This window comes from Lichenostomus cassidix, chromosome 7 (genome assembly GCF_008360975.1).
Source record: "Lichenostomus cassidix isolate B80296 chromosome 7, HeHo_3.0, whole genome shotgun sequence".
In the NCBI taxonomy this organism is placed as follows: Eukaryota; Metazoa; Chordata; class Aves; order Passeriformes; family Meliphagidae; genus Lichenostomus; species Lichenostomus cassidix.
Genome location: NC_139488.1, coordinates 11,203,812 through 11,230,595, shown reverse-complemented (window position 1 = coordinate 11,230,595; position 26,784 = coordinate 11,203,812). Strand labels below are relative to the sequence as shown.

Genomic DNA, 26,784 nt, shown 5'->3' with positions numbered 1-26,784 from the left:
AACTATTGTTAAATAGTTTGCAACAGATGAGAGTGGTAAGAGAATATAGAGGTAATGGACTTCATGTTTGCAAACAATTTAGTGTTGCCTTAATCTTATTTTTTAAATTATACTGAATAACTCGAGGAGATGTAAATAATAATATGAATAAAAGGGAAGCTATAAAAAGCTAACTTGAGAGGGGAAGACACACAACTAGCGGTGAAAGGATAATGAAGTGTGAGGCAGAATTCAAACACCTCATCTTGCCTAGATGTAGCCTTTCCATGCAATCACCTCTTGGAACTCAATGTAAAAAAAAAAATTAATTAACTGAGGCCTGTAGGAACAGAGCTGCCCTTTGAAAAGGGGCTATGCTAAACAGCTGAGTAAATCAATGGCAATAATTCTTATCTGCAAAAGATCTGAATTGAGGATTGTTTTTGCCTTTTGTGGGAGTGTAACTATGAAAGACAGATTTGGGGTTGGTTTTTTCCCCTGTAACTGTTTTGTGTTAGTATTTGTTGTATTTTGATATTTCAGAAGAAAGGATTTTAACATTAAGCCTTGTTTCATATGACCCAACTCCTACACTGATTCTGTGCCTTAAACTGAAAATGTAACTAGAGATGGGAAGTTCTGCCATAATCTTCCTGATTTTCAAGATCAAGGTCTATCTACAGATACGTAGCAACTTTAAAGGTTTAATGTCATTTACAGTGAATGGTGCAAAGTTGAGAACTACAAAAACCAAAGAATACATCTGCCTTTATACATATGAACACAGAGAGGTATGTATATATACACTCAACCTCGTAGAAAAAGCAGTGGTATCACATAAGAATTTATCTTGGCTGATTAAGGGAAGCAGACAGTCTGGGCTGGATTATTTTTGGTCTTTCTGATATATAGCTCAGTTATTAGCTGAAGAGAATCCCAGGATTAAATGTGCTTCTGACACAAATTCCACTTTACAGCCGATGTGGGCTGTGATGCATTAGGAAATCAGAACAGACCAGCTTTGGTTTGTGTATTGCCATAGCTAACAAAGAAATGAGTTAACCTGCAGGACCTTTCCAGCTGGATTGTTTCAAGGTAATTACTTTTTTTCTCTTTTATTTTTTTTCTTTCCCTTAAATAGGAAGCTGGATATTTCTTGTCCTCCAGCAGAAATCCTGTAACCAGCAACAGAAGATCAATGTTCAACATTTCAGGTTCTCAGTGCAGTCACAGGCACAGTAGCTGCAGACAGACCCCAAGTGATGAGGGCCCTATTGACTGGGAAAGTTGATGAGAATAAGAAACTATTTAAGTGAGAAACGATGTAGTTTTTTATGCAAGAAAAGGGTTAAGGGGATTTGTTCTCTTCTCCCTGGTAATGAGTAGTTCTAAGGTTAGGTTTCTGCGGATTAGAAAGGAGAGGATGTCCGTAGATTAGCTGGGGCAGTGAGGTTACTTGCTCTACTAACATCCAGCAAATACTCTCCTTCTGGAAATTCTGCATGAGCTAAACATGGCGTATCCTGTGGTGTTCGCAGGTAAGAAAATTTGCACTGTACTGAAACCATTGTACTGCAAGGATGCATTTCCCCCATGCAACTGTAAAATTAGTTTCCTCTCATAGCTATAGCAGAGCTATTTAGACTTCTGTTATCTGTTTAATTCCTGCTGCTAAGCTACACTAGAGGAGTGTATGAGTGGGGAATAGGAGCTTGAAAGGGAATTTTTTCTTCACTCCTAATCTTCACAAAATTGTACTTGTTTTTAGAAATAGGTTAGGAAACTACCTGTTCTGGTATATTGAGAGATAATGTAGAAAAATGTGTGGCTGATACGGGATTGTAAAACAAATCCTTTCTTTGAACTACCTAGCTGTGTACTTCTAAGTTGATTTAGCATCAATATGGTGGTTGGTTGTTTTTTTAGGGGGGGTTTTGGTTGGTTGGTTTCTTTTCAGTAAGGCCAAGCTGTTGACAATAAACAGCTAGAAGTAAAGCTGGCTGCCCCTCATGACTGCAGGGTGCTGCATCTAAGTGTTCTCTGAGTGTGCTTCTCTTTTGGGAAGCGATGTTTTCATGCTGTTTACCCCATGTAAACAAGGTACTTTCACTACCACTGCAGCTCTAAGGTTGTGCTTTAGAGGGAGGAAGAATGAACCACCACTGAAAAGATCTGAGTGCAAAGAGGAAGACTATAAATTATCTCTTGTATGCAGGTGTGAGTCTGTGAAATCTCACAGAATGCCTGACATGAACATAACATTTCTTCAGTCTTTTTTTTTTAAACTCTACTGCCTCTGACTTGCATTAAGTGGTGCTTGGGTTGAGATAAGGATAAATGGTTTCAAAAGCTTAAAATGTGTCAATTTATTCCACTAATATTTAGGGTTGCTGTTTTAGCTAAAACACTTTAAAGTCTCAAAAAGCATACAAAAAGCAAGATGGTTCTTTACAGTGACTAGAAAAAGAAGCTGACAGACTTCAGTGATAACACTGGCCTAATTAAGTTTATTTAATGCAGAACAAAAAAGCTCTTAACAGGGCATGTGGTTTGAGTTGCTGAATATCTCTCCCTACCATTTTTTGCCTACTCAGTTTGCTGATTTAGAGTGGCTTATTTGCAATGAAAGCTTTCTCAGAGTGTTTCCTGCCCTCAAGCTAATTTGCAGTCTTCCATATGCCAAATCATTGATTGTGGCAAATTTAAAGATAGGAGTAGTTTTCATTGTAAAAAGTGCTCAAGTCAAACATACTGATCAAAGCAGTGTGCAAGAGCAGGGGGTGGTGTTCTGGATGTCAGGTTCTCTGTTGTTGTCCCCTCTGAAGGCTTGACAAGATGCCAAATTGTCCACTTAAAGACAAATCTGAAAACTGTATTAAAAACAGGGCTTAGATTCCATTGCAGCTCTTGCCTTGTATCGATAAGACTTTCTGGTCTGTCTGACAAATAGGAGCAAGGAATTTCATACTCTGCTGCTGAAGGAAGCCCTGTAGCCCAAATTTGGGATAACTGATGTTTGTAGACATGAGGTGACTGACTAATTTTGACTCAAATTCTGGCACACTCAAAACGTGGATATCCAGTTCTGTCTCTAACAACAGGCAAAGAGAAATGTCTTCTATTAATAAGCATCTATAATTGCTTGCAATACACGTGAATGGGAAGGCCCTTACACTGCCTGAGAGATTAGTCAGGTAAGCCTTTTAGCAAGAATTTCCATCTAATTTATTTAGATCCCTAGATGAGGAGACCCTGAGCTCTGTCCTTATAGTCTGTGCAGATAGAAGTCTTAGGAAAGAAAGGCACAATAGTAATTCTAAGTTTGTTTGAACTCTGACCTTTGCCCTTAAGCAAGCAATTCAGTAGGTCTCTTTCTAAAGAACAAGATATTCTTCCTCTCGTCTGGTAATGACTTTTTCAGCATCTGTTGCTACTGACACCTTCTGAAACCACGCCTCACAGTTGGAAGCTGCTTTCCTTTTGTTGTGTGTAAGCATGAAATACCTACTAATTTATGACTGAGGTGGACTGTGGTGTTAAGAACTTGACAGATTTTGATGTTTAAAGGCTGCTTCTGTTAGTGTGAGCATAAACTTTGTAGTTTTAAGATGACAACAATGGATGGAAGGCTTACAGCATGCTTTTTATTATTTCTAGAACTCTGTTACCTGTAGCTGAGGGTTTCACCCAACAAGGCAAGCCATCACCCTTCAGTAGCTTTCCCAGTTTTTCTGGGAAAACTGAGGTTAATCCTCAAGATAAACTGTGTCTAAAACTTCTAAACACACTCAAGTTGCTCCCACATCTGTTCTTTATGGAAGCTCTTGTGATACCAGAAGCTGCAATGCTCTACAGGGAAAAAAATTAATCCCTTGAGTATTTTAAAGGGGTCACACAGAATTTTTTGCATTTTAGCAGAATCTGAAATATTTTAGCTTCTCCAGAAATGTTGTTCTTTGTTTCTGATTGCTTTGTCTCTGATGAAGAAACAGGTTTTCATGACTAGATTTATATGTCCTGCTTGTTAAATCCGTCATTAGGCAGATCAGCTAAGCTTAAAAAGGGGGAAGGTAAATTCTTAAAGGAAAAGAACTGAGACCATTGAAAAATACTAAGTAATTGCAGCTTAAACCCCAGTTGTATTGGGTTATATTTTTGTGAGTCTTTGAAAGAGGAAATCATAATTTTAAAAGTAGTCTTCAGATTAGAATTTCAATAAAATACGTCATTGAGTATCCTGTAGAAGTAACTTGAAAGGAATTGAGGAGACTCAGTAATAAAATATTTGAGTTATAATATCATAGCTTCTGATTTTTTCCCCCCTTAATTTCCACTGCCTTTTGAAAGCAGTTTTATGATTTAACTGGAGAGAGAGGAAGCGTGTTCTAAAAATAAGTATTAAGTGCAGTAAAAGTGACAGTAATGCCTTCTGCTTTTGTAAGCAGATCAAGATAATACTTTTCCTGCTTGTACCTTTGCTGTTTTCTGTCCACCGAGCAATCTAGAGGAAAATGGCTGCCTTTTTACTTTATTAATCCAGGGAATAAACTACTGTGTATTTAACTGAATTTGGTAAGGCATTCACTGTCACACTGTGGTTCACTATTGGCTGAGGTGCTCAGATGGTTGATGTTAGTTTTTTAAACTTGTAGTCTAAATCATCTCTTGAGTGCACAGTTGATATATTTAACTCTTTAAGATTAATCTACAATACTGGTGATCATGACAGTATCTTTTAACTTGTATCAAGTGTGATTTGAAGTTAAATGAAGGATGTAATGAATATTTTTAATTACTTCAGAGGTTTCATACATAGACTCCTGATGCTTTAGGGTATAAATGCAGAGTGTGGTGCTCCCTGGGGAATTTCCATACTTCTTTGAGAAGAGTTCAGAGAATTCTCTGAAGCAATCCTGTACTGCACTGTTAGCCACGAACAGCAGATTGAAGAACAACTTCCAGTTTTGGTTGTCACAGAATCTTGAGGGAGGGAAGGCATTTGGAAGAAAATTTTAGAAGGCTTATATTTTATATGTGGAAAGGTCATGAGACATGGATACATATTAATTAGTAAGTGTGGTCTTCCTGCATTGCTTAAAAATGCTGATTTTTAAATGTAAAGAAAAAAAATAAGGTAGTATATGCTGTTTTTTATAATAAAAGAATACAGTGACACATTTTCAGATTAGGAGATAACTTCTTTGATTTCATCTCTGAAAATAGCAACCTAGTATAAATTGCCTGAGAGAGATGATCATACCAGCAAGGTAAGCAGTGGGGGTTTTTATCTGGGCTTGGGGTTTTTGTGTTTTAATTCACTGTGAGGAAATAGAGAGAAAAATAATGACATTTATGTGGAACAAATCCTTCAAAGACCTTAAACTCTAATAGTGATAGAGAAAGGGATCCCTTTTTTCAAAATCGTGTCTTTGCTCAATGAAAATTCAGTAGAAATTTCAGTGCCCTTCAGTTTTAATATTGTGTCAATATCAAAAGGAATTAAATGTAACATGTCCTCAAATATGATTATTTTCCAAGCTATATTGATATAAAATAAGGTTTAAGTCTTTAGAAAAAATGAAGAGTTTCCATGGTAGTACACTGAAAAAGCTGGAGAGCAGAAGATGGACAGCTTTCTATTTTAGATGACTTAATGAAGCAAGCAAATGACAATTTCATAAAGCGCTTAAAATGTATATTGCAGTTGAGGTTTGTCTGTCTGCATCTTGGGTGCTACTGGAATTTACAGGTGGGACTCATGTATTTAATTAATTCTTGACACCTGTTGTGCACTTTAAATACAAATTATTTACCTCCCTCTTGCTTTAAATTCTGTTTTCTTATCAATGTAAAATACCTGACAGGATTCTGATATGATTGTGCTCTTTTCCCTAGCTCAGCATCTATCCTTGTGAAATCAATGTGGTGTGAATGCAGTATTCAAAGTGGGTGGAATCTCCTTGAATAAAGGAGAAGATGGAGGTGCCAACAGTCAGCAGTAAAGATAATGGTAACTTTTGCATCTCTTTTTCAGTTTTCTTTCTCTTTGAAAAAAGTTTTATTCCTTGATTTCTGTAACACTTCTTCTGCTGAGTCATGAGAGAGATTAATGTCTCTAAAGTATTACTGCTTAACAATTTGAATGATTCTTGGTGTATAGTGGTGGTATGCAGTTAGCTTAAGAGAGCATCAGAGGAGAATACCTGGAATTTGTTTCTGGCTTTTAAAGCCAAGGAGATTTTTTGTTGTTCCACCTCTTTCTCATTAGGAGCTTGAGCCCAGACTGATACACACAAGATTCCCTGTGTGTTTTTCTCACAGGTCAGTTGCAAATTGCTGGTATTGACCTAACACTGTTGGTTAATAACGTGGTAAAATAACTCTTGTGCAACAGAGTTGACTGCAGGGGGAGAAAAGCAAGGCAGACAGGAAATGTCTGCATTTCTTGGAAGGACAAATTGAGGAAAGGTGCATTTCAAAGGCCTGGGTCACTGTTTGGCTTTGGTTGGTGGTCTTTTTGTACTGAAGTGTCTTGCGCTTTTCTGTTTCTTGGGCTCAGGTGTATCTCATGTTCTGACTCTAGTGCTGCAAGAACTCAGTTTGCTCTGTAAGAGAGATGTCAATGGCGTTGGCACGCTATATGACCTGCTCAGATCTCGCTGGCTGCAAGCACTGCTAAAGGTAAGACAACACACAGCTCTGAAAGCAAAGGTTACCTAGAGAACAATCTCTAGGGAATAGCTACTTGATATTGCCATCTCAGCATAATAAATGCTTATTTATACTAAGTGCTGATTGTCCTGATATCAGTCGTAACATCAGCAGTCACAGTGGACAAAACCACTTTTGATTTAAAGGAAAATAAAGTATTCTCTTCTATAATGTCCTAGACATTAAAGCTCTTCTATTTTACCTGTCCGTATTAAGGCCAGGGGACTGAGACTGAACACAGCATTGCTCAGTTATCCCTTCTGTTCTTAAATCTCTGTATGACTATGCATCCCACTTCCTGGCATGTGAAATTATATTTTTTATTTTGCATCCTACTGCTGGAATGCAAAATTACATTTTGCAATTACACATCTGATGTGTAATTGAAGATCTTATGTTATCAGATAACAGAGTTTTGACTGGTGTTTCTATCTTGAGAAGAATTTTATCTCTGAGACAAATTCTGTGCAAATTCTGCTTTTCTCTAGGAAGGATTTTTAAAATCTTTAAATTTTAAAGATCTTGTATGGGATAAGAATGTCCATAAGGTCGTTTTAAATGCAGCAATTTGTTTTAAGTTAAATTTACTTTAATTATGCCTTTAAACTAGAGGAAGGAAACAGGCTACAAATGAAGAGAATTGACTCTGTCAGGCTATTGACCTGTGTAGCCAGCTTTCCTTATAGGAAAATTCAGAACTACAGTATAACTGGCTAGCTAGCTGATAATATGGAAAGGCGTTGAGTTCAAGACTTAACTCCAGATGCATTAGATATTAAGAATTTAGATTGCAAACTCTGGGGCTCTAGCAGGATGGAGAAGTTTCTAGAAATACAGTGTTGTCCGTTGCCGGTCATGTGTGTATCTATATAATCATGTGACCATGTTAATGTCATCATTGCCTTCATTGCTATAATTGTTTTGTCTGCCATGGCATGCAACAGATTTATGAATGCCTCCAACATTATCTTGGAAGAAGACCAGCTCCTGTCACGCTGCAGGCACGTGTACTGAATCGTGAGGTGAGACTGTGTATACACAATTTATTGCTTTATTTACTCATACCAAATGAATGAACTCAGTTGCAGGTAAGTGTACTGGTATTTTTTCTGTGTCTCGGTTCTAAGTACACTATATAAACCTGAAACTCTCCTTGCACATTTGTAAAACTACTCAACAGCCCTTACTGTGGGGAGGGGGGGCATGAGAAATGGGCACAGCTGTGGTTGCTGGACTAAGCGAGTCCTGGCCAGTGTAATGAACACACACGTTAATTGTTTAATCACTGACCATGTATTTTATTTCCCATGTAACTGTGTGATTCAGGGTTATGGCTACAATCAAGCAGCCTGACATGAGGACATTTAAAAGCTTTTTAGATTTTTCTAATCATAATGGCTGAATTCTTAATCTTTTAATTAGTGGGAGAGTTAATGACAAAGTAGAGAAACTGAGACTAGTGATGAAATTGGTTGAGGGATGGGAGCAAAAACTAATTTAAAACAAATGGCACTGTGCCTGAATTAAATTAAGCCTGGCTGAGTGTTGTACAGCTGTGGTCATATTGTCCAGTTCTAGAGCAAGCCATATGGACATCCTCTGAGTCATATAACATAGGGGGCTTAACACTGTCTCCATACCATATTCCTTTCTACATTCAAGGTAGAGCTTTCTAAACTAATTGTCCTCCAGAATCCATTTCTGTGCTTTCTCTCTTACATTTATCAGGTGATAGAGTTACTGCGTGAAGCCCCTCCGTCAGGAGAGATCAAAGAGCTAAGACGACTACTGCGTTCTCCACACTTCAAGGCAAGTCCTGCATAAGGAAAGAAAAGGTTTGCTCATGGAGCTCTCTGCAGTGGGAATGGAAATGTATGTGCAGCTGTTCACAAGAATTGGCAAAGGAGCCAGAAGAGACGTAGTTATCTAATGATAAACTAATCTGATTGTGAGATCAAATGTGGAATGTGTATCTGAAGTACCTGCAGTGGGCTGCATTTTACTTAAGGCTATGTTTGAAAGGTGTTTCTTACAAAGTTTTAAATTACAGTCACTTAATGCAGACCTATAAAACCAAATTTTCCTTGAAATTGCGAAACCAGCATCCTTAACCCAAGATCTCCAAATAGAAATATTACATGTTTTGTAAGTCTTCCATAAGATGCAGAGGAATGGTTCTTAAAACTTTCACGGTTTGATTTTCCTGGTGGAAAGAAGAAAATGTCAGTCTGTGCCAGGAATCTGTGTTCACACAGAACCTTATTCACCGATTTCTCTTTTCTAGCCAGTCGCAGTTTAAAGCTCTGCTATTGTATGATCTCTGCTCATGGGTTGGTTAGTTGGTTTGCTTGTTTTCATTTGTAACAGGCCTTGCTTTCTGCTCATGATACTGTGGCCCAGAAAGATTTTGAACCAACCCTTCCACCACTGCCAGACAACATACCTGAAAATGAAGAAGCTATGAGGATTGTCTGCCTAGTGAAAAACAACCAGCCTCTGGTGAGAGAACTTCCTTGTGTCTGTCTAATTTTCACTTAGACAAGTATTGATAATGCACTGGATGCATATTGGTTTCTTCCCAGGAATGTCATGGGGATTGCATGCATTCTTGTCCAGATTTTACAGAATCATAAGAATTGTTGAGTTTGGAAAGAACCTGAGGAGACCATCTAGCCCTGCACAGTGTGGGTGTAACTAGAGTAGGTTGTTCTGTGCCTTGTCTGCTCGGGGTTTGAACATTTGGCAGATGCATTTTCACTATATGAGATAAAATCAAACTGGATTGAGTTGTTCCTGTGGCCAAAACAGAAAGGAGGGGTAAAAAAGCTGTATCCTTCAACTTTTTGTCATTGTGAAGATCAGACTTGTGATATGAAAGGAAACTTACTGGGGTCTTTCAGTGATCACTGTGTTTTTTCTTTGTTCTTATCTGCCAGGGTGCCACCATTAAACGCCATGAGATAACAGGTGACATAACGGTTGCCCGTGTGATCCATGGTGGGCTGGCAGACAGAAGTGGTACGTGGAATTTGAAACAAAGTGATACATAAAACTGAACTTGAAATAAGATATTTGAAGTAAGATAATAGCTTCTACAATTGATCTTCCATTATTGAGCAAGATGATGTGTACATTGGACAGCACTGTAAATAGTGATGCATTGCAGGGACTTTGATTCTGGCTTCATAGATTTTCAGATGAATTTGTTGTTTGAGACTGAGTTGAGGTACAAATCTAGTTTTCATTATGTATTCTTGGCACCAGTACCTGGATATCCCAAATTACAGTGTAGTATGAATACCAGCAGCTCATTCCCTAATGGAGAAATTGTAGATATTGATAGTTTGTGATTCTAAAAGATAATGGGCTTTAAGGAATATGTAGTAATACTTTTTTGGCACTAGTCTGCTAAACACTTTGGTAGCACCAGTAGCTAAGCAATCTTGCAAAGAGTTTCCTTGGAGATGTTACTACTTCGCCATCCTAGAATTGAATGTGTTCCATGCCCCTTGGAAAATGTGATATAACTAAAATGTAAAACATCAGAAGTAAAATTCTACTCTAATAATTATAAAATAGTTCCTCTTACTATGTTCTGGCCTTTGTATAGAGGAGAAAACCGAACTTGCAGAAAATAGCTGATTAAATTCCTTGTTTGACTAATGTTTTAACTGAGTTAAAGGAACGTGAAAAAGAAAACAATATTGTGAAGGCTTTTCTGTAAAGGACAGAGAGGAATTCCAGGACCTCCCACTGCACCTGGAGTTCTTAAGGGTCTGATTCCAAGTCTCATGGTCTATTAATATAGAATAGGTTCATCAGTTACTTTGGGAAATGGAATGATATTAAAATGTTTATGCTGATTTTAAAGCAAATTATTAGCAGATTGTAAAGATGTCGTATGGGGGAGTGGTAAGAATAAGAAAACTGAAGCTTGCAAGCTTCTTGTGACCCACAACAGTCTGCAGTCCCATCCAGGGACAATGCAGCCTGAATCCAAAATACCTTCCTGCATACCTGGTACATGGAAAATTTTAACGCTGGCTTACAAACCTGGTGTATTTCTGTGTAACCCTGCTTTGCCTATCCAAGGTAAATCATACTCTGATAAAACTCCTGCTGCTGTTTTCATATTTGTTTTCATGGTAGGGTTGCTGTATGCTGGAGACAAACTGGTGGAAGTAAATGGAGTTCCTGTTGAGGGACTTGAGCCTGAGCAAGTCATTAATATTCTGGTATTTAATATTTTTAAAATATGTTTTCTACTGTCTATATTAAGATTATTTGTATGCTCACTCTATTACACACTCTTATACATGAGAAAGCCTGAAATTTTTAACAAAAAATTCAGTTTCTTTACCGTGAATGAAGTTCCCAACTGCTCATGAAATCAGAATATATGAAACCAGAATTAAATCTAACTTCTGTTCTGGACAGAAATTAACTTAATTGTGACCATTCCACCTGCAGCTTCTGTGAAAAATACTCATTTGTTCAGACTTCACTGATTCACAGTTTTTTCTAGAAGTGACACTCAGTTAATACTCCACAAGAAATAAGTGGAAAGATGCTATTCTAATAAGAGTCCATGTTACAAAATGCACTAAAGCAGAGTGAATGAGCCTGTAAGCTACATACCTCACAGTGCAAAAAAAGGGCACTGTAATCACTGTTGTCAAAATTCTCATGAAGAAATCAGTTGAGATGTCCCTGTTATTTGTCATTTTGCTCACAATTTTTCAAGCTTCTTGACTGCAAAGTGTTAAGTGCCAGCCAGAGAGCCAATCACATCTATGTGCTATTGCCCTGGTTGTACCATTTCTAGGTATAAGAAATACAAAAGCTATTGGAATGCTTAATTATTAAATCATTTTCCTCCCCCTTTATGTCACCTACCCTAACCAGACTCTGCTGCTAATTTAAATAAGATTTCAGTAGAAAATTTTGGTATGAATTAATGTTGAAATTACATATACTTACAATGAAACATAGGTTACATTAAATTTAAAATATTAAGTAAAACTTTGATGTTTCATTCTTGAGTTTGCTTTTGGAAAAAATACGGTATTGTCACATTGATTCTGTCTACCTGAATTCTATGTGTAACACAGATATTACAATAGCCTCAAAGCCATGCTGTGTCAAGCTTGTCTTGCCTATGTTTGATTACTTGTGTTCAATACCAACCATATTTTAATTCTTTTCTAATCACTTAGGCCCTGTCTCAGGGGACAATTATGTTCAAATTAATTCCAGTGTCTGATCGGCCTGTCACCAACCAAACAACAGTAAGAAACATTCTTTTTCTTCTTCCAGATTGGTAGCAGTAGTGCCTAACTGTGTGACACAAAGACATGGTATTGCCTGTTTTCCTTAAAGTGTTACCTTGCCTTTATGGCTACCTCTCAGCTGACATCAAGATGTTGTTGCTGAAGCAGTAAAGACAGTAAGTGGAAATGTAACTGTGTAATGAAAGCACTTTCAGAGTGATCTACAAGTTGAAGGTCAGTTCTTTTCAAAATGTATGAGACAAATGGGGCTTTTTCCTTACTGAATGAACAGAGAGGGTTTGGGGCTTGATCTAGTTTTTAAAACTTGACTTCATCATTAATTGACTGAAGTTGCAGAAATATCTGGCTCTGTGATTGTAAAGCTTATGTTGAATCTGTTCTAAACTTGGCTTCCACTTATTCTTGTATATTTTCTTTACCAGCTTTATGTGCGAGCAATGGCAGATTACTGGCCCTTGCAAGATCCTGCCATACCATGTGCTGATGCAGGTTTGCCTTTTAAGAAGGGTGAAATACTCCAGATTGTGGACCAGAATGATGCTCTCTGGTGGCAGGCCAGGAAAGTTTCAGATCTCAGTGCCTGTGCTGGACTCATACCCTCAAATCATCTTCTTAAAAGGTAAACAAATCATCATTTTCTGATTTCTGGTTCAAAAATTAGGCAGTTATTCACACTTTGTTATTTAAAATTTTTGTAGCAGTATGATTGAGAGTGACATCTGACAAACATCTTTCCTCTTTATGATCTCCGGCTTCTTGCTCTTTTTCCCTTAAGAACACCTGTGAGAACAATCTTTTGAAACCACCTGTATAATCTCAAATTGCCATTTTGGAAATTTGCAGCACTTGTCCAGTCTCCATGCTGGTAGCTAAGACATCTAGTGGAGTGTAGCAGCTGAAATATGTGTGGAAATTGAGGGCCCTGACTATTAAAGGACCATCATCTATGATGGGAAAAAAAAGGCAAGAGGAAGAGGGGGATACTAAAAGCATGGTATTTTTTTTTAAATATGTCCTGTGATGTATGAGTGACCTCTTCAGCTTCTGTCAAAACTGAGTAGACCAGATTAAAAGGAGAAAAAACCCCAAACACTCAAGGGAAGAACAAGGATCCCTTACCTATTATTTTCTGTATAAATATACCCTTATTTTTACACAACGTGCTTTCAGAATCAGAATTCTTACACTGCTGTAGCAAACATTTCAATTTGATTCTTTAAGCACGTGTCCTGTGGTACCCCCAAGATAACATAAGGCTATGCAATAGGTGATAGACTTCACTTTGTAATAGATATATAAACCTACCTGTGGTCTGTATAATGCAAGCTGAAATCAAACTGGGTTGTGACTCAGGCTGCAAGCAAGAGGTTCTGTGTAGTAATAGAGGCAGTAGTACTACTACCCCTAGCAGTAGCACACTCTTCTACTTCCAGGAGTCTGTACCACACCATGGCTTATCTTCCCATACTTTATATAAAACTCTTAATACTTCTGGGCTGTTAATTTGGAAATTGGAATAGTTCTGAAACCATGTTTGTTTTCACTCAGGACTTTGCAGTGGGCTAAAACATTTGGTAATGTTTCAGTTCTTGCTGTCCTCTCTCAGTTCAATATTGATTGAGCTTACATATAAGCAGTGAATCTGACTGGAGCATAATGTGCTTATGTACTGTTTTGTTTCTTTAACTGTGATAAACTTATTTTTATGTAGGAAGCAGCGAGAATTCTGGTGGTCTCAGCCCTTCCAGCCCCATCTCTGTCTCAAATCATCAATGTGTGAGTGAAAAGTTACTTGAGTGATACAGTAGGAAAGAAAGATCTTGTCTCTGTTTCAGGGATACTGAAATAGAAGCTTATACAATTCAGTTCAATTCAGACACTGTTTCTGGAACCCTATTGTAACCTTAGAAGTGTGTTAATTATCCCCAGATAAATAATGATAATGGTACCTGGAGTATTGATGATGGAGATGGTTGTCTCCAGTGTACTTGGCATCTGACCATAAGAGAAGCTGTGAATGCAACTTCTTCTGAAGTCTGTAAGATCTGGGAGTTCTCTCTAGGAGAACTGGCTGTAAGTCTTGAGGTGACAGTTGTACTGGCCTGGCTTTCCAGGGACACAGATACCATCTCTGCACTGAAAAGTGACATACAATGTTTAGAATCTTTCTTTGTCCTCACAGCTATTGAAAGATAAACTTCTTTTCTTGAGGTCTAAGATAAGCTATGCTGCCCTTTAATTTACTCATAGTAAAAATCCAGAAATATTATCCTCTGACAACTATAACTTACTGTAAATATGCAATTATTCCCAGAAAAATAATGTTCTTCCTGTTTCCTCTGTCCTCATTTTATTCTATGGGTCTTCATGCAAGTATAAAATTTTTCTCTCATGATAAATCCCAGAGGGAATGTGTTTCACTCCCTAAGATTCTTTTTGCACTGATTGCTTTGTTTTCTAGAGTTGAGGCTCTCTTTCACCATAATTTTATTGCATTTTAACTGCTTCAATGGATATGCTGTGAACAGTAAGCACTGTGGAAGAAGGTAGGAAATCACATCTGGACAGCATTGCATTTCTGTACCAGGAACCAATATAGCACATGGTCTTACAGGCTTTTAAAAAAGTTGCAAGAAATGAGGCATTTTGATAAATACATGCAGAAGAAGCCCAAGTTCTTGGCATTTTGTGTGCTTAACATAATTGAAATCCAGCCTTTTTCTACCTGAAGTAGTAGATGCATACATTGTCTTAAAGTGGAAACTCTAAGACAGTGCTTTATCTGTTAGGGAAGTGACAGTTTGTATGGGTTCTTTGAGGAAGGAAGACAACATTTCCTCTTTCTGTTTCTTCTCCCTCTTTCTCTCCTGGAGCAGCTCTGAGAGAGTATTTCTTTAAAGGATACATATGGGCAGAATGTCATTGACAGATACTCTGACAATTGCCCTGTAACTGGAAAACAGCTCCTCTTGGGCCTATCTGGAGGGGTATGAACAAAACACACAAATAGTGCTGTATTGTGAGCCCATGACATTGCTCAAGCTCATGTGATCACATTTCAGGGACACAAATTGATGTGGTCTGGGAATTGAGAGAGAGCTGAATTGATCTTTTCATTTTCTTCCTTGTTAAAGTAATAATAAAATCAACCAAGCAAAACACTTTCCTTGAGTGTAGCGTGTTGGAAAGATATTTAAAAGCTATAGGACAAAAAATTATATTCCCTCATGATAATAAATAGATATCTAATGGATAAACGGATTGACAGCCATGTTTCAAGAGGAGAAACCTCTTGAAACCTATTTCAAGAGGAGAATTCAAGTTAGATGCCTTTGCCTCTCTGCCACAAGCCCTTCAGAGCACTTACTTAAGATGAGCTTTTTGCTCACTGTAGGAAAGGAACATCAGTAAATTGGAGTTAACAGTTAAAATCCTTAAAGATGTCTAAAGGTGATCTGAGCTTCATGTATCTTCTTTCTGATGTCTGAGTTCAGTCTTGTATGATCTGTAAGGTTGTTTTTCCTCCCCAGTGTTGTACTGATTCAGATTAATTTTTTCCCTTGTGTTGATCTGTAGAGGATGACATGCAGATTGACGAGAAGTGTGTGGAAACAGGTAACTGAATTCACTTGAGATTATTTTATTTGCTTCAAGGCAGTAGCTAGTTAAAAGCCTCATTTCCTAGATAAAACCACTCATTCTCCTTGTTTACTTAATGGTAGGAAATTCTATTTTTCATACCCCGGAAACCTCATCTAGTATTAGTGTATTAAAACGAGCTGTTTGCAGTTCTGGTGTACAGTGTTTATAGTCAAGCATTTTGATCAGTGCAAAAATATCTGCTTGAATGAGATCCAACCTCTTTGATTCCCTGTTGGATTGTGGTTGTAATGTTACCACAGTTTTTTGCCTGTTGTATATTTAATGCCACAGATTATTGTGGTCTTGGAGAACCCACACAATTCATTGTCAAGAAACTGATCATGGGAGAACAAGGAGCAAGAATAAGTTTTCACTTGTGAACACTAAGTGTGAAGATTGGTAGCTTGAGTTGCTCCCTAAAGCAGCACAGCTCATTCTTCCTTCTCTAAGGTAATTCAGGAGCTCTCGTTGAGGGATGTGATTCTGCAAAACTGTGTGAAAAGAGATGAAGCAGTTTATTTAAGTATGTGAGCTGTTTTACCACCTCAGGGTGGAGGGAGCTGGTGAAAGTATATGTGAGACAGACTGACAGAAGCTGGAAAACTGATTTCTGATTCTGAAATTCATTAGAAGGAAAAGAATTAAATTTTGAATTTATTTTAATATCTTTGCTATCTGGATTACTAAACAAGATGAAGAAACATTTGAGTCAGGTAAGTTCCTCTCACCTAGCTCTGAATTCTTTGCTATTGTTTTGCTTCGAGAAGGGTGTCCAGAAACAAGCGTCTTAAAAACAAACAGGTGGCAAAAACCAAAATGCCACTTCAGCTTCAGAAGCCATTCTGGATTGAACGGCCATTATGTAAAATCCTGTTGCTTTAAGTCTCCCTCTTGTTCTCTGATTGCCTTAGTAGTAAGGTTTTTGTCCTCTTATCCCATGAGTGTGAATGTTTCTTCTTGTGCATCAGTACCAGATCTGTTTATCCAATCCTCATCAGTTGTACCCATGCAAGCTGTGACAGCAGGGCCTGCACTGATGTCAGCAGATAATTGGATTACCTTTGGGTAATATGGAGGCCTGAATCCCCAGTGCCTGTAGGAGTTGATGTGGTAAAGAGGAAAGCTGCTTCTGGATTCCTGATTGTGGGCGGGCATGGCTGGCATACAGGAAAGAAAAATGCTTATAAAATTAATTATTTATGTATAAAAAAGACAATCAATCAGTACTTTTTTTTAAACCAAGCTGATTTGGGGATTTTTTTTTCATTTAGGAAGCAGCTGCTTATTTACAGCATGTTGAGAGTTCTGCAAGACTTAAGTCTTCTAAAATAAGTCATTTCTTCTCTAAAATAAAACTATTGCTAACCTTCTCATTTGAGGTATCTGGTAATCTTGTGGAGGAGAGTGTCATTCTGCCTTACATTTGTTCTTCTCCACAAGATCCCTGCTTCCCAGTTCTTTTTCTTTCTGCATCTTCTTCTCTTATCTCAGGTGATTTGTTCTCTTCCACCTCTCAAGCAATGCCTAAGGCTTTAAGGCAGAACCAGCAGGTCTGCAGGGCAGTCTTTTGTTTTCAGGCTAGGATGTTTCTGTTAGCTGCCCTTGGGGATTACTGTTGCAAATCCTGTTTTCTGTTCAGTGCTGAGTCAGCTCTCTGCTGTATCTAGACAGCCAGAGGAAAAAAGGTGCAAATATTTGTTATCCTACATTCTACTTTAACCAGTAGTTGCAGATGTATTTCGCAGTACAACACTGATGTAGATGCTGTAGTTGAGTCTTGCATCCTTTGGGAACTGAGAATTCATGCTGAAAGACACATATTTTAGTTTTAATGTCTGCAGTACCTGTTTTCTATATTCCCTAAATGCATTGGACCATGTTGGTTGGATTTTTTTTTTTTAAGATCATAGTATAGACTGTCTTCTCAAAACTAATTGGTTTATGTCTATCTCTATCTGAATGTGCAGAGGAGCTTAAAGAAGGTAACACTAACTTTTTTCTCCCTGTCTGCTGTAAGTAGTAATTTAATAGAATTTATCTGTGTTTATTGCTCTACCAGGAAGTACCACTCTTCTTGCAATACCCGGTAGCTGAATTGCTTGTTTCCTGTAGGATTCCACACTGCACTCCACAGCATAGAAGAGAGAGTAGATAAAGCAGAAATATTTAAACATATTTGAATGATGACTCAAGAGACCTGAAGATAGAAATCATATGGGCATATGTTAGCTGAACAGTACTCTGAACATAGCCCTGAATGACCAGTTTTGTGCCAAGCAGCTTTTTCTGTAGTCATAAACTAGTTGTTAGTACCTATAGAAATGTAGGAATAAAACTGCTTTGTAAAGGTACAAGTAATGAAGAGTGTATAGACATGAAAGCACAATTAACATGCATGTAAGTTTGTTTCAATACTTACATACTTATGAGATGACTGTAAATCAAAGAGTCTAGTGCTACAAGCATTGCAAAGCTTTGCAAATGAAAATAATGTTTTTCCTTGGAACAAATACTGCTTTTAAAGACATGCCTATGTCTTCTGTATCTCATTCTTGCTTTAACAAGGCCTAAATAAAGAGAACACACAGCTTGGATAAATATATGCGTGATTAAGGGAAAATAAGGAGCTCTTTTTGAAAAGAAAGCTGAACACTGGCACTGTTCTTTTTCGTTGGTTGCTTGTTTTCAAATCACTTTTCTCAAATAGTTTCTAAACTTTCTGAACATTAATCTATTGGAAAATTTGTATGTTTAAGCCTTATATGAGAGACTTAATTAAAAAAATACATACAGAGTTTTAGAAGTCTCACCTGAATAGTGAAGCCTTCATGAGGAACATATGAGAATGCGGACAAAAAGAATCAGAGGAAACAGGTTAGGTTCACATGTTGGAGCACAGATATCACTGGTGCAATGCAGAAAAAGAAATAATAAAATCGAGTCTTCCTTTTGCCTGAAAGATCTGAGCAGACACAAGTTGCTTTTTCCAAATGTGCTATGGGGCAGAAACTGAGTTACAAATTTTTTGTTTCTGATTTCGAGGTACTGACTTGTTAGTTATTGTTTTAACTAAAGAGTTCTTGTAAGATAGATTGCACCTGAAAAACTTATTATTACGTGGAGCATTTTTTCACTAATTTCAATTTCAAAACATTGTCTGGCATCTAGATATCTTAGGAATTAAACAAATAGAATGTTGAGTTTCAAATTTAATTTAGAAAATACCAAGACCTTCTATGTTTATTTTTTCTTACAATGACCCTTTTGGATTGGTCATTGGTCATGTCAAATATTTTAATATTTCATATTATAGAGTATCATGCTTTTAAAATTATATTAGGCATCATATTTCCACATATTTACTGAAATTCTTCTTTTCCTTGGGATCGGCAATAATTGTTAGCCATCTAGCTTTTAAGCTTTCTCTGTTCTTTTTTATTTCATGAGTATTTGTTCTTTGTGTTCTAGAAGAGGAAGAATTTGGTGAATTTGGTCAACGAGTCTTTATTGGTATGCAATGACTAAAGATAAGTATGGTGTTTGGGGGTTGATCTACATTAAGTACTTGTCTGAAGTTAAATCAAATGCTTTGTTCTTGATATCATCTAAAGGTTTACTAAATGGAATACAGCTTACTCTGTTTTCCAAACTTCAGGAAGTCTCTTTTCTCCTGCAAATGCTCAATCTCTCCATTTAAATCCTTCTTCCTGTTAGGTTTCTACAGAGACTTGGCCACTGCTATTTAAACTTGACTTCATGATTAATTCTGCTCAAGAGTAATGTCTGTCATCCACTGAGAATAATCATGAGGGTTTTCATTAGAAAAGTACACCTATATGTGAAGTTTTCAGAGTTGAATGGTCAAGTGGAGCAACAAACCTACCCATTATTAAACCACAGAGACCTTTAAAATACACATCCTGGAGGCTGGAGCAAATGTTCTAGATTTGCTTCATGAGAGCAAACCACCTACATTATCAAAAAAAGCTGACCTGTTCTCTAGGGATGCCTCAGGTAGTCAGAAACTTCTCCTTCGGCTTGTTTTGGGGATCTTTCCGAAGTCTTTAATTCTGGGCTAATTTTCAGGTGACTTTCTATGGGATTTTACCTACTCTGCAGCTGTCATTTAATGCTCAGAGATTCTAGCATGCTGTCATATCAAGTGCAGCAATGAAATTCACTAACCTTCACCTTGCAAAAAGCTCAAAAAAGGCAGTATGTTGTGTGGCTTAGATAGACGCCCTCTAGGCTAAAGAACTATCTGCCTGCATCTCAGGTGTATTTTCCAGTACTGATGCCTTTGCCCCTTCCAGCTGGATTCCGTAGGAGCATGCGGCTGTGTCGCAGGAAGTCGCGGCTCAACCAGCAGTCCTGCTACAGCCGGTGCCCCAGCAGCTGCTACAGCGCCCTGGCAGCTCCGTACGAAGAGGTGGTCAGGTACCAGCGGCACCCAACAGACCGGCACAGACTCATTATCCTCGTGGGTAAGAGGTTAATGACCTTTGCTGGCAAATTTCACCCCCTTCTGCCAGAGGAGAGGAAACAGTCAGACATGGTCTCGTCCACTGGGGTTTCCTGCTGCAGATTGCAGTGGTTGCTGACCGTGTAGGCAGCTCTCAAAGGAACATTTCAAGAATTATTGTAATTTGACCTCATTCTTGGGGTTAAAGTTTAATGTAGGTATCATCTTCTTTGCTTGAGATGATGTTTAAAAATAATACTATTAAAGTCCTTAGAAGAAGCTATACAGTTATGAATGCTGGTTGATGATGGATTTTATTAGGGAAGTGGTTCTGTTTTGTATTTAGTTGGGACTGAAAATGATGAGAAAACATTTGTAATCTAATAGAAGACATCATTACATGGAGGCATTTCTACAGCCAGTGGTAAATGCATAGATATGACAATACTAAGAAGAATATTTGACTCCAGACTACAACAGTCTCAATCATGGGCAGTATGGAAAGATGCCTCTAATAATCCTTGTTTTAGGACATTAAGTGGGCTGCAGGCTCTCAAGGAGACTTTAATGATAGTGACTGAAGGGAAGCTGCTGTTCTGCACTGTTCTATGGTCCTGATGAAGCAAACTGAGTAAATGCAAATCCACTGTCCTTTCTAAGTCTGGAAGTATTTGATAAGTTTTTTCTTTTAAAATAGTACTGCTGAGTTGCTCCCTGGGTATGGCTTTATTGCTGGGAAGTGATTTGTACCCGGTCAGTAATATTGCTTTTCCAATGTTCCAGGTCCCGCAGGAGTTGGTGTGAATGAGCTGCGGCGAAGGCTTATCACAAGTAACCCACGAGAGTTCCAAAGTGCCATACCTCGTATGTAATGGTTTTCCTCTTTCCCCCACTACCCCATTTCAAACATGAGCAGGAAATGCCAAGTACCTGCCTCTTGCCTTTGTGTATTCATACACTCTTTGCTCTATGGCTGTTTCTTCTGCTCTATTGAAAGCCAGTACTGTTTGTTTTCATAAGGGTTAGTTTAAAATACTATCAATCTCATTTTGGCAAATCAGACCAAGGGTATTTTCAAGTTGCAGCTTCTGAAACCATTAAAACCTTTATGGCAGTTAAAGTTATCTGCATGATTTGGTTTCATTTCGATGTTTGCTTTTCCTAGATTTTTTTTTAAAGGAAGTTTTCTTGGAGATATTTTAAGTTCTTAGGGTTTAAGTGCTCAGATATGAGAACGAAGACAACAGAAGTTGGTGCTTAATAGGCTTTTCAGCTTTCCTTATTAGCCTTCTAGTCTCAGATGAGACTTATGCAGCTTAACTTCTGACGTAACAACTGAAATTATTTCTACCTATGCTTATTTGGTTCTTGTCATTTAGATAACCAAACAGGAAATTATGAATCTGCAGCTAGATGAAAATTCAGGACTTTGTGCTTAAGATCCCAGATATGGGCCAGGTGCGAGTTTGGGAAAGCTCGTAAATTTTTTCTGAAAGAACTTTAAAAGATTTTGCCTCTGAGGAGTAAAAACAGTTGTGCAACTAGTTCCAAAGCAATTCCTAATTGCTTTGAATCACAACTATTTGGATTAAACTACTCTTCCATTCCAAGAAATACAGTTGTGCTTTGATAACTTTCAATGACTTGCCACAGGCAAACCATTACAGTATATGGGGCTTTTGCTCTGGATTAACAAATGGAAGTATCTCATGTTAGTACTTATGAAAATACTGACTTACAGTCCTTTATGAAGTTCTCATTTTCACTTATGAAGTTACAATAATTTAGTTGCCATTGATCTTTTGTGTGTATCTTCTTTCAGACACCACTCGTGTTCAGAAAAGTTATGAAATGAATGGTCGTGAATATCACTATGTATCAAAGGAAACTTTTGAAAACATGGTGTATAGCCACAGGTGAGTAGAAGAGATTAATTACATTTTTAAATGCAACATGATCCAAGAAAGTACAATTTTGTAGTTAGGTCCCAAGTCTGGGCTCCTCCACTCTTACTGTGTATGTTTGGTGTAAATTTGGGTCAAAATACTTGAGATAATTTCTTCACAGACTGTTTTTGTGCAGTTGCAAATAGCTCCTCCACATTTAATCTCAGAATCCTTCTAAAAGAAAGTGGGTTCTCTAGTCCTGAGCTCATCAGATGTGCTGGTAAGTTGTGAGTTTAACTCTCTTGGAAACCAGACTGCTTTTGAAAATTTAGCAGTGAATCAGACCTCTTCCTGCCTTACAGCTCCATTGCAGGATCTCTGCAGTGATGACACATGAGTAGTTGAACTCTAAGGGCTAAATATTCAAAAGTGTCTGCTCCTTTCTATGCATCAACAATCTCTCTAAGACAGACCAGCTCAGCATCAGAAACTGCATTCATTGAGTTGTGTCAAGTGCTTTGAGATTTTCGGATTTATGAAGTTATTTGTAGTATGTAATTGACAAGCATTGACAAGTAAAATCACAACCTCTAAACACAAAATTCACAAAACCATGATGAGTAAAAAAATGCATGTTTTGGAGACGTTGAACTGTAATGGTTTTGATTTTGTACCCAGTGTAGCAGGGAAGAGCAAAGTGAAGGTTCATCGGTGTTCACTATGTTTTATGATCATTCAGTCCTGATGACTGGATTATATTTGAAGATTTCACCTTTAAATGGAACCTTTTTGAAACTCAAATGCTCTTTCATTTTCCTTCTTCCTCACCACTGTTGCAGAATGCTGGAATATGGGGAATACAAAGGGTACCTGTATGGTACTAGTGTTGATGCAGTGCGAGCTGTCCTTGATGCAGGGAAGATCTGTGTAATAGATTTGGAACCACAGGTGAGCGGTAAAGGAGCAGGGAATCTTCTGGAAAGAAAAATTATTTTCTCTGCATTCTTGAGCTATTGGAACAGTGTTAGTTGCTTTGTCTTGTTTTCCACTTTACCTCATGGTGCTTATTAATAATAGATTATTCTTTGCATGTGTCTTGTGCAGCAATGAATGTGGTGGTACCACAGTGACAAGTATGTTGAGCCAGTTCATTTTTTGCCAAGGCAGCAGCTGCTTTATCAGTTTGGATCGTATAGAAATGAATTTTCATACTTAAAGTAAGGATTAGTCTTTCATGTGGAACTTGTTGCATGGGATTTCTTCCTCCTCCAAGCCCTACTAGTTGAGAATTCTATCCTTCTGTTAGCAATCTCAGAACACCCTTTGGTAAAAGCAGTAACAGTTAAATTAATCAACCAAAACCTGAAAATTATAGTGTGCCTTTACTTTTCTCCAGAAGTTACAGCTGTTAGGAAGCTGCTTCTGCACTTAGATGCTATTCACTTTTTTTTCTTCTATCTTTGCATTGAATTTGCTAATGAAGATAAGGCTAATAAAAGCCTGAGCTTGTAAATATCTAAGATACTTAGAGCTGTGTCTAGTAAAATCTTGCTAACCATCTCTGAATTACTTGCATATTTAGTACTTAGGAGCTGTTTGGGTTATGATGTTTCAACATCTCTTCCAACCAAATGTAAAGAGTGACACCATAACTCAGTAATTCTTAGATATTTCCCTCTAATGCAGAGCCAGCATGCCTGAGCCTTAGGTTGGCAGCAGGTTTTGCTGCTTAAAATAGAGATTAAGTTGCATGATTTGAGGGGTACTACTCAAAAACTGAAACTGCTGTGAGAGGCACATTAGGTCACACCTTAGACTTCCCATCTAAAACTGTCCTTGACTTTCTTCTGCTACATTTTTAAGCAAAAGGGGAAAAGAGGGGTGTTGGGGCTAGGGGTGTGTAATCTTGCTACTTGGACAGATGTGCCACTGTAATTTTTTTAGGATGTGAGTTTAAAGGACAAGTTTTGGCAATTGTATGAAATAAGAGCAGTGAGGTAGCAGAACTACTGCTGAGTTGCATACTTTATTTTAAATCTGGTGGCTTGAACAACTTTATGTGCTATAATTTTCTTTTTATTTTCTTTTTCTTTCTCATTCCCTCCACTGCTCTGCAGTAATTTAAAAATACTTATTAGCATTAGGGAATGTTACACAGCACAAAGAGTTCTGAAAGAGGGATACTTCCTTCCAGCATGGAACAATAAAGAGGAACTTGTTCCAAAAGTAGCTCCCTAACAGTTAAAAAAGAACAGGTTTCAAATGCATCTTTAATATGTTTGATTGTAGAGATCTATTAATGACACTAATAATGTTCCATCATTCACTGGTATTGAAAGCATCTCCTAATAAGGTTACCCAGCAGAATTAAGTGATTGATATGCTACAGTTGCTTAACAATGTCTGGTCCAGGGATGGAGATAACAGCATGTTGTAAACAACTGGCTTTTCATGGGAGTAAAACTGGGATGAATACACCTGAAATACCTGAACTCCATTTTACTCTTCACTTGCAGGGTATACAAATAGCCCGGAGTCATGAGTTAAAGCCCTACATTATATTCATCAAGCCACCCAGCATAGGCTGCATGAGGCAGACTCGTAAAAATGCCAGGATCATTACAGATTATTATGTGAACATGAAGTTCAAGGTGAGACTTGGGAATAAAAGGGATTGAGTTTATTAATCTGAGATTCTGTAATTAGAACATAATGCATTCTACTATGCTACAATGTTAACTCTTAAAAAAATATTACTGTATCTTTAGAATCAAATCTAGTTATTCTTATCTTTTTTGTTGATTTTGTTGGGATTTCTTTCTCCTCCTTCAGCTTTGCTTTGAAGCGTAAGTGTTGTAATTTGTGTCTAGGGAGCTGAGGCATTTTGCTTCGAGATGTCCATACAGGAGAAGCTATTTTGCATATTTTTGGTGTGATTTGCTGCCTTGGGTCAGTGTTAGAGTCAAGACATATATTTACTGTTTGCATTGAAATACTTGGAATGTGCTTCATTCAGTAATGTAATAAATTATTTTTTCACATTATAAGAATGTATTGTTGTTTCCTGTATGTTTAATGACAGTGTTAGTATAAATTCTGTACTAAGTTCTGTAGATAAAAAACCAGATCCTGCTTGTGGAAAATGCATAGCTTATATATAGAATATATACAGCACTTTGCCACAATTGTTTCCACGCAAATCATAATTTAAATTTAGCATCTTAACATTTTGGAGACCTCAGTCTATAACTATGTGAAAATGAATCATGATTGCTTTGACAGAAAGTAATATGGACACTGGGAAAATAAACTAAAATTTGGAATAAGAACACAAGCATTAGTAGATTTGCCTTCTAGTCCCTAACATTCTCTGCCAGCACTCATCATAAGAATAACTGTTTTGGGGCTATTGGAGCATAATGAGACACAAGGTATTTCTTGGGAAGCATATGGCAGTCAGCTCTGGGTTTGAGAACTGGAACTGTCTGTAGCAGGTGTACTTTATTATAGCAAACTGAAATAAAGTAAATTAAATAGAGTAGACTGACATTATCTATTCACCTCTAGTTTATGTGGCCCAAGATGTTTTGAAGATATTGTACAGGTATGTTTCTCTACAACACACTGAAGTTTTATAGGCTTACTCTATCTCACAGGAAGAAGATTTACAGGAGATGGAAGAGTCAGCTAAGAAAATGGAAGCTCAGTTTGGTCAGTTCTTTGATCAAGTGATTGTGAATGACAATTTACAAGAAGCATCTGCGCAGCTACTGTCTGCAGTACATCGTGCACAGGATGAGCCCCAGTGGGTCCCTGCAGTATGGATATGCTCAGACACTCAGCCCTAATTCTGAGCAGCAGGCAGCTTCAGAAAGATTACAGCTTATGTTTTACTTCAAGAATAATCCTAATGTCAGGATTGCAAGAATTTATCTTTGTATGTGAGGGATTTGGAAGAGGATTAGGAAAGAAGCTGCTACGGGAGATATAATCATACTATGTTCTGTGTAGCTCTTGAGCTTTTTATGTTACAGCTGCATTTACTTTTGTACAGAAAAAAAAGGAAATACTGTGAGCACTCAACTACAAGAATAAAGAAAAATCTATTTTGTTGCATGTATGTGCATTATTTGCTTACACATAGGTTCAGAAAAGTCCTTTCTTTTTATTATGGTCATTCAGGTATTGTGATACCTCTACATTCTGGAAGCCTCACAAATTATATTCAGTCAGAGTGTGTTTTTTAGTGTGCTGTTGGTGAGTAGAGTGTTATTTATGAAGGTACTGGTTTGCTGCTAATACTTTTTACCTATTAAAATAGGAGTGGTGTTGGCACAATATGAATTACTCCAAAAGCCAGTTATCTTCATGATACATGTAATATGTTTTTTGTTGCATCAAGTGAGTACAAACTGACAGAACATGGACTTAGCAAAGAGGAAAATCATCAGAAACCCTTTCTCTTATTGGTTTGGTCTGTGGTAGCACAGTCTCCTCATCAAAGAGTGCAATGCTTGTGGCAAGTAAGTTCCTCACTCTCTTTGGCTGTCTTGCCCCCTGAGGAACACAGATGGTTATTTTGCTGGCCTACCTCATCTTGGAGGAAAATCAACAAAAGTTAAGCAGTCTAAAAAGAAGTTATTTATAGTCAAATATTACTGCCACCGGCATGCCTACTTGTTCTAGAGCCAGAGCTCATACTCCTTGTTTAGAGGTAAAATTGGAGAGACTGAAGCCTCAACACGTCACTGATGTGGGCTTAGTACTGGTGGAGGGTGAGACAGCAGCCAGCTCTGTGCTGGTGGTCCATGAC

General features: G+C 37.7%; 1 protein-coding gene and 1 long non-coding RNA gene across 3 annotated transcripts in view; one reads left to right on the top strand and one right to left on the bottom strand.

The window, feature by feature from the left end:
* The window catches only part of LOC146434530 (uncharacterized), a 57,671-nt gene that overhangs the window by 15,080 nt on the left and 15,807 nt on the right, over positions 1–26,784 (bottom strand). For both annotated transcript variants that reach the window (XR_014853421.1, XR_014853422.1), the window contains exons 4-5: positions 15,349–15,551; positions 13,931–14,117 (exon numbers count right to left, since the gene is read on the bottom strand). This is a non-coding gene — a long non-coding RNA (uncharacterized LOC146434530). The remainder of the gene's footprint in view (positions 1–13,930; positions 14,118–15,348; positions 15,552–26,784) is intronic.
* Positions 5,147–26,087, top strand: MPP4 (MAGUK p55 scaffold protein 4). Its single transcript, XM_085066181.1, has 21 exons — positions 5,147–5,989; positions 6,539–6,660; positions 7,635–7,712; positions 8,419–8,499; positions 9,058–9,189; positions 9,627–9,708; positions 10,840–10,925; positions 11,907–11,978; positions 12,404–12,600; positions 13,693–13,757; positions 14,510–14,527; positions 15,558–15,596; positions 16,316–16,336; positions 17,591–17,605; positions 19,092–19,133; positions 19,937–20,107; positions 20,869–20,949; positions 21,908–22,001; positions 22,811–22,919; positions 24,488–24,622; positions 25,628–26,087. The coding sequence occupies exons 1-21, from the start codon at positions 5,956–5,958 to the stop codon at positions 25,817–25,819; spliced, it is 1,866 nt and encodes a 621-aa protein (XP_084922307.1). The 5' UTR covers positions 5,147–5,955; the 3' UTR covers positions 25,820–26,087.

What these genes read in the sequence shown, in the direction of transcription:
- MPP4 (XM_085066181.1), top strand. Translation starts at nt 5,956, where the DNA reads ATGGAGGTGCCAACAGTCAGCAGTAAAGATAATG. An exon ending in CAGACTCATTATCCTCGTGG is followed by an intron (nt 20,108 to 20,868) that starts GTAAGAGGTTAA and finishes CCAATGTTCCAG; the next exon opens with GTCCCGCAGGAGTTGGTGTG. An exon ending in ATGTGAACATGAAGTTCAAG is followed by an intron (nt 24,623 to 25,627) that starts GTGAGACTTGGG and finishes TCTATCTCACAG; the next exon opens with GAAGAAGATTTACAGGAGAT.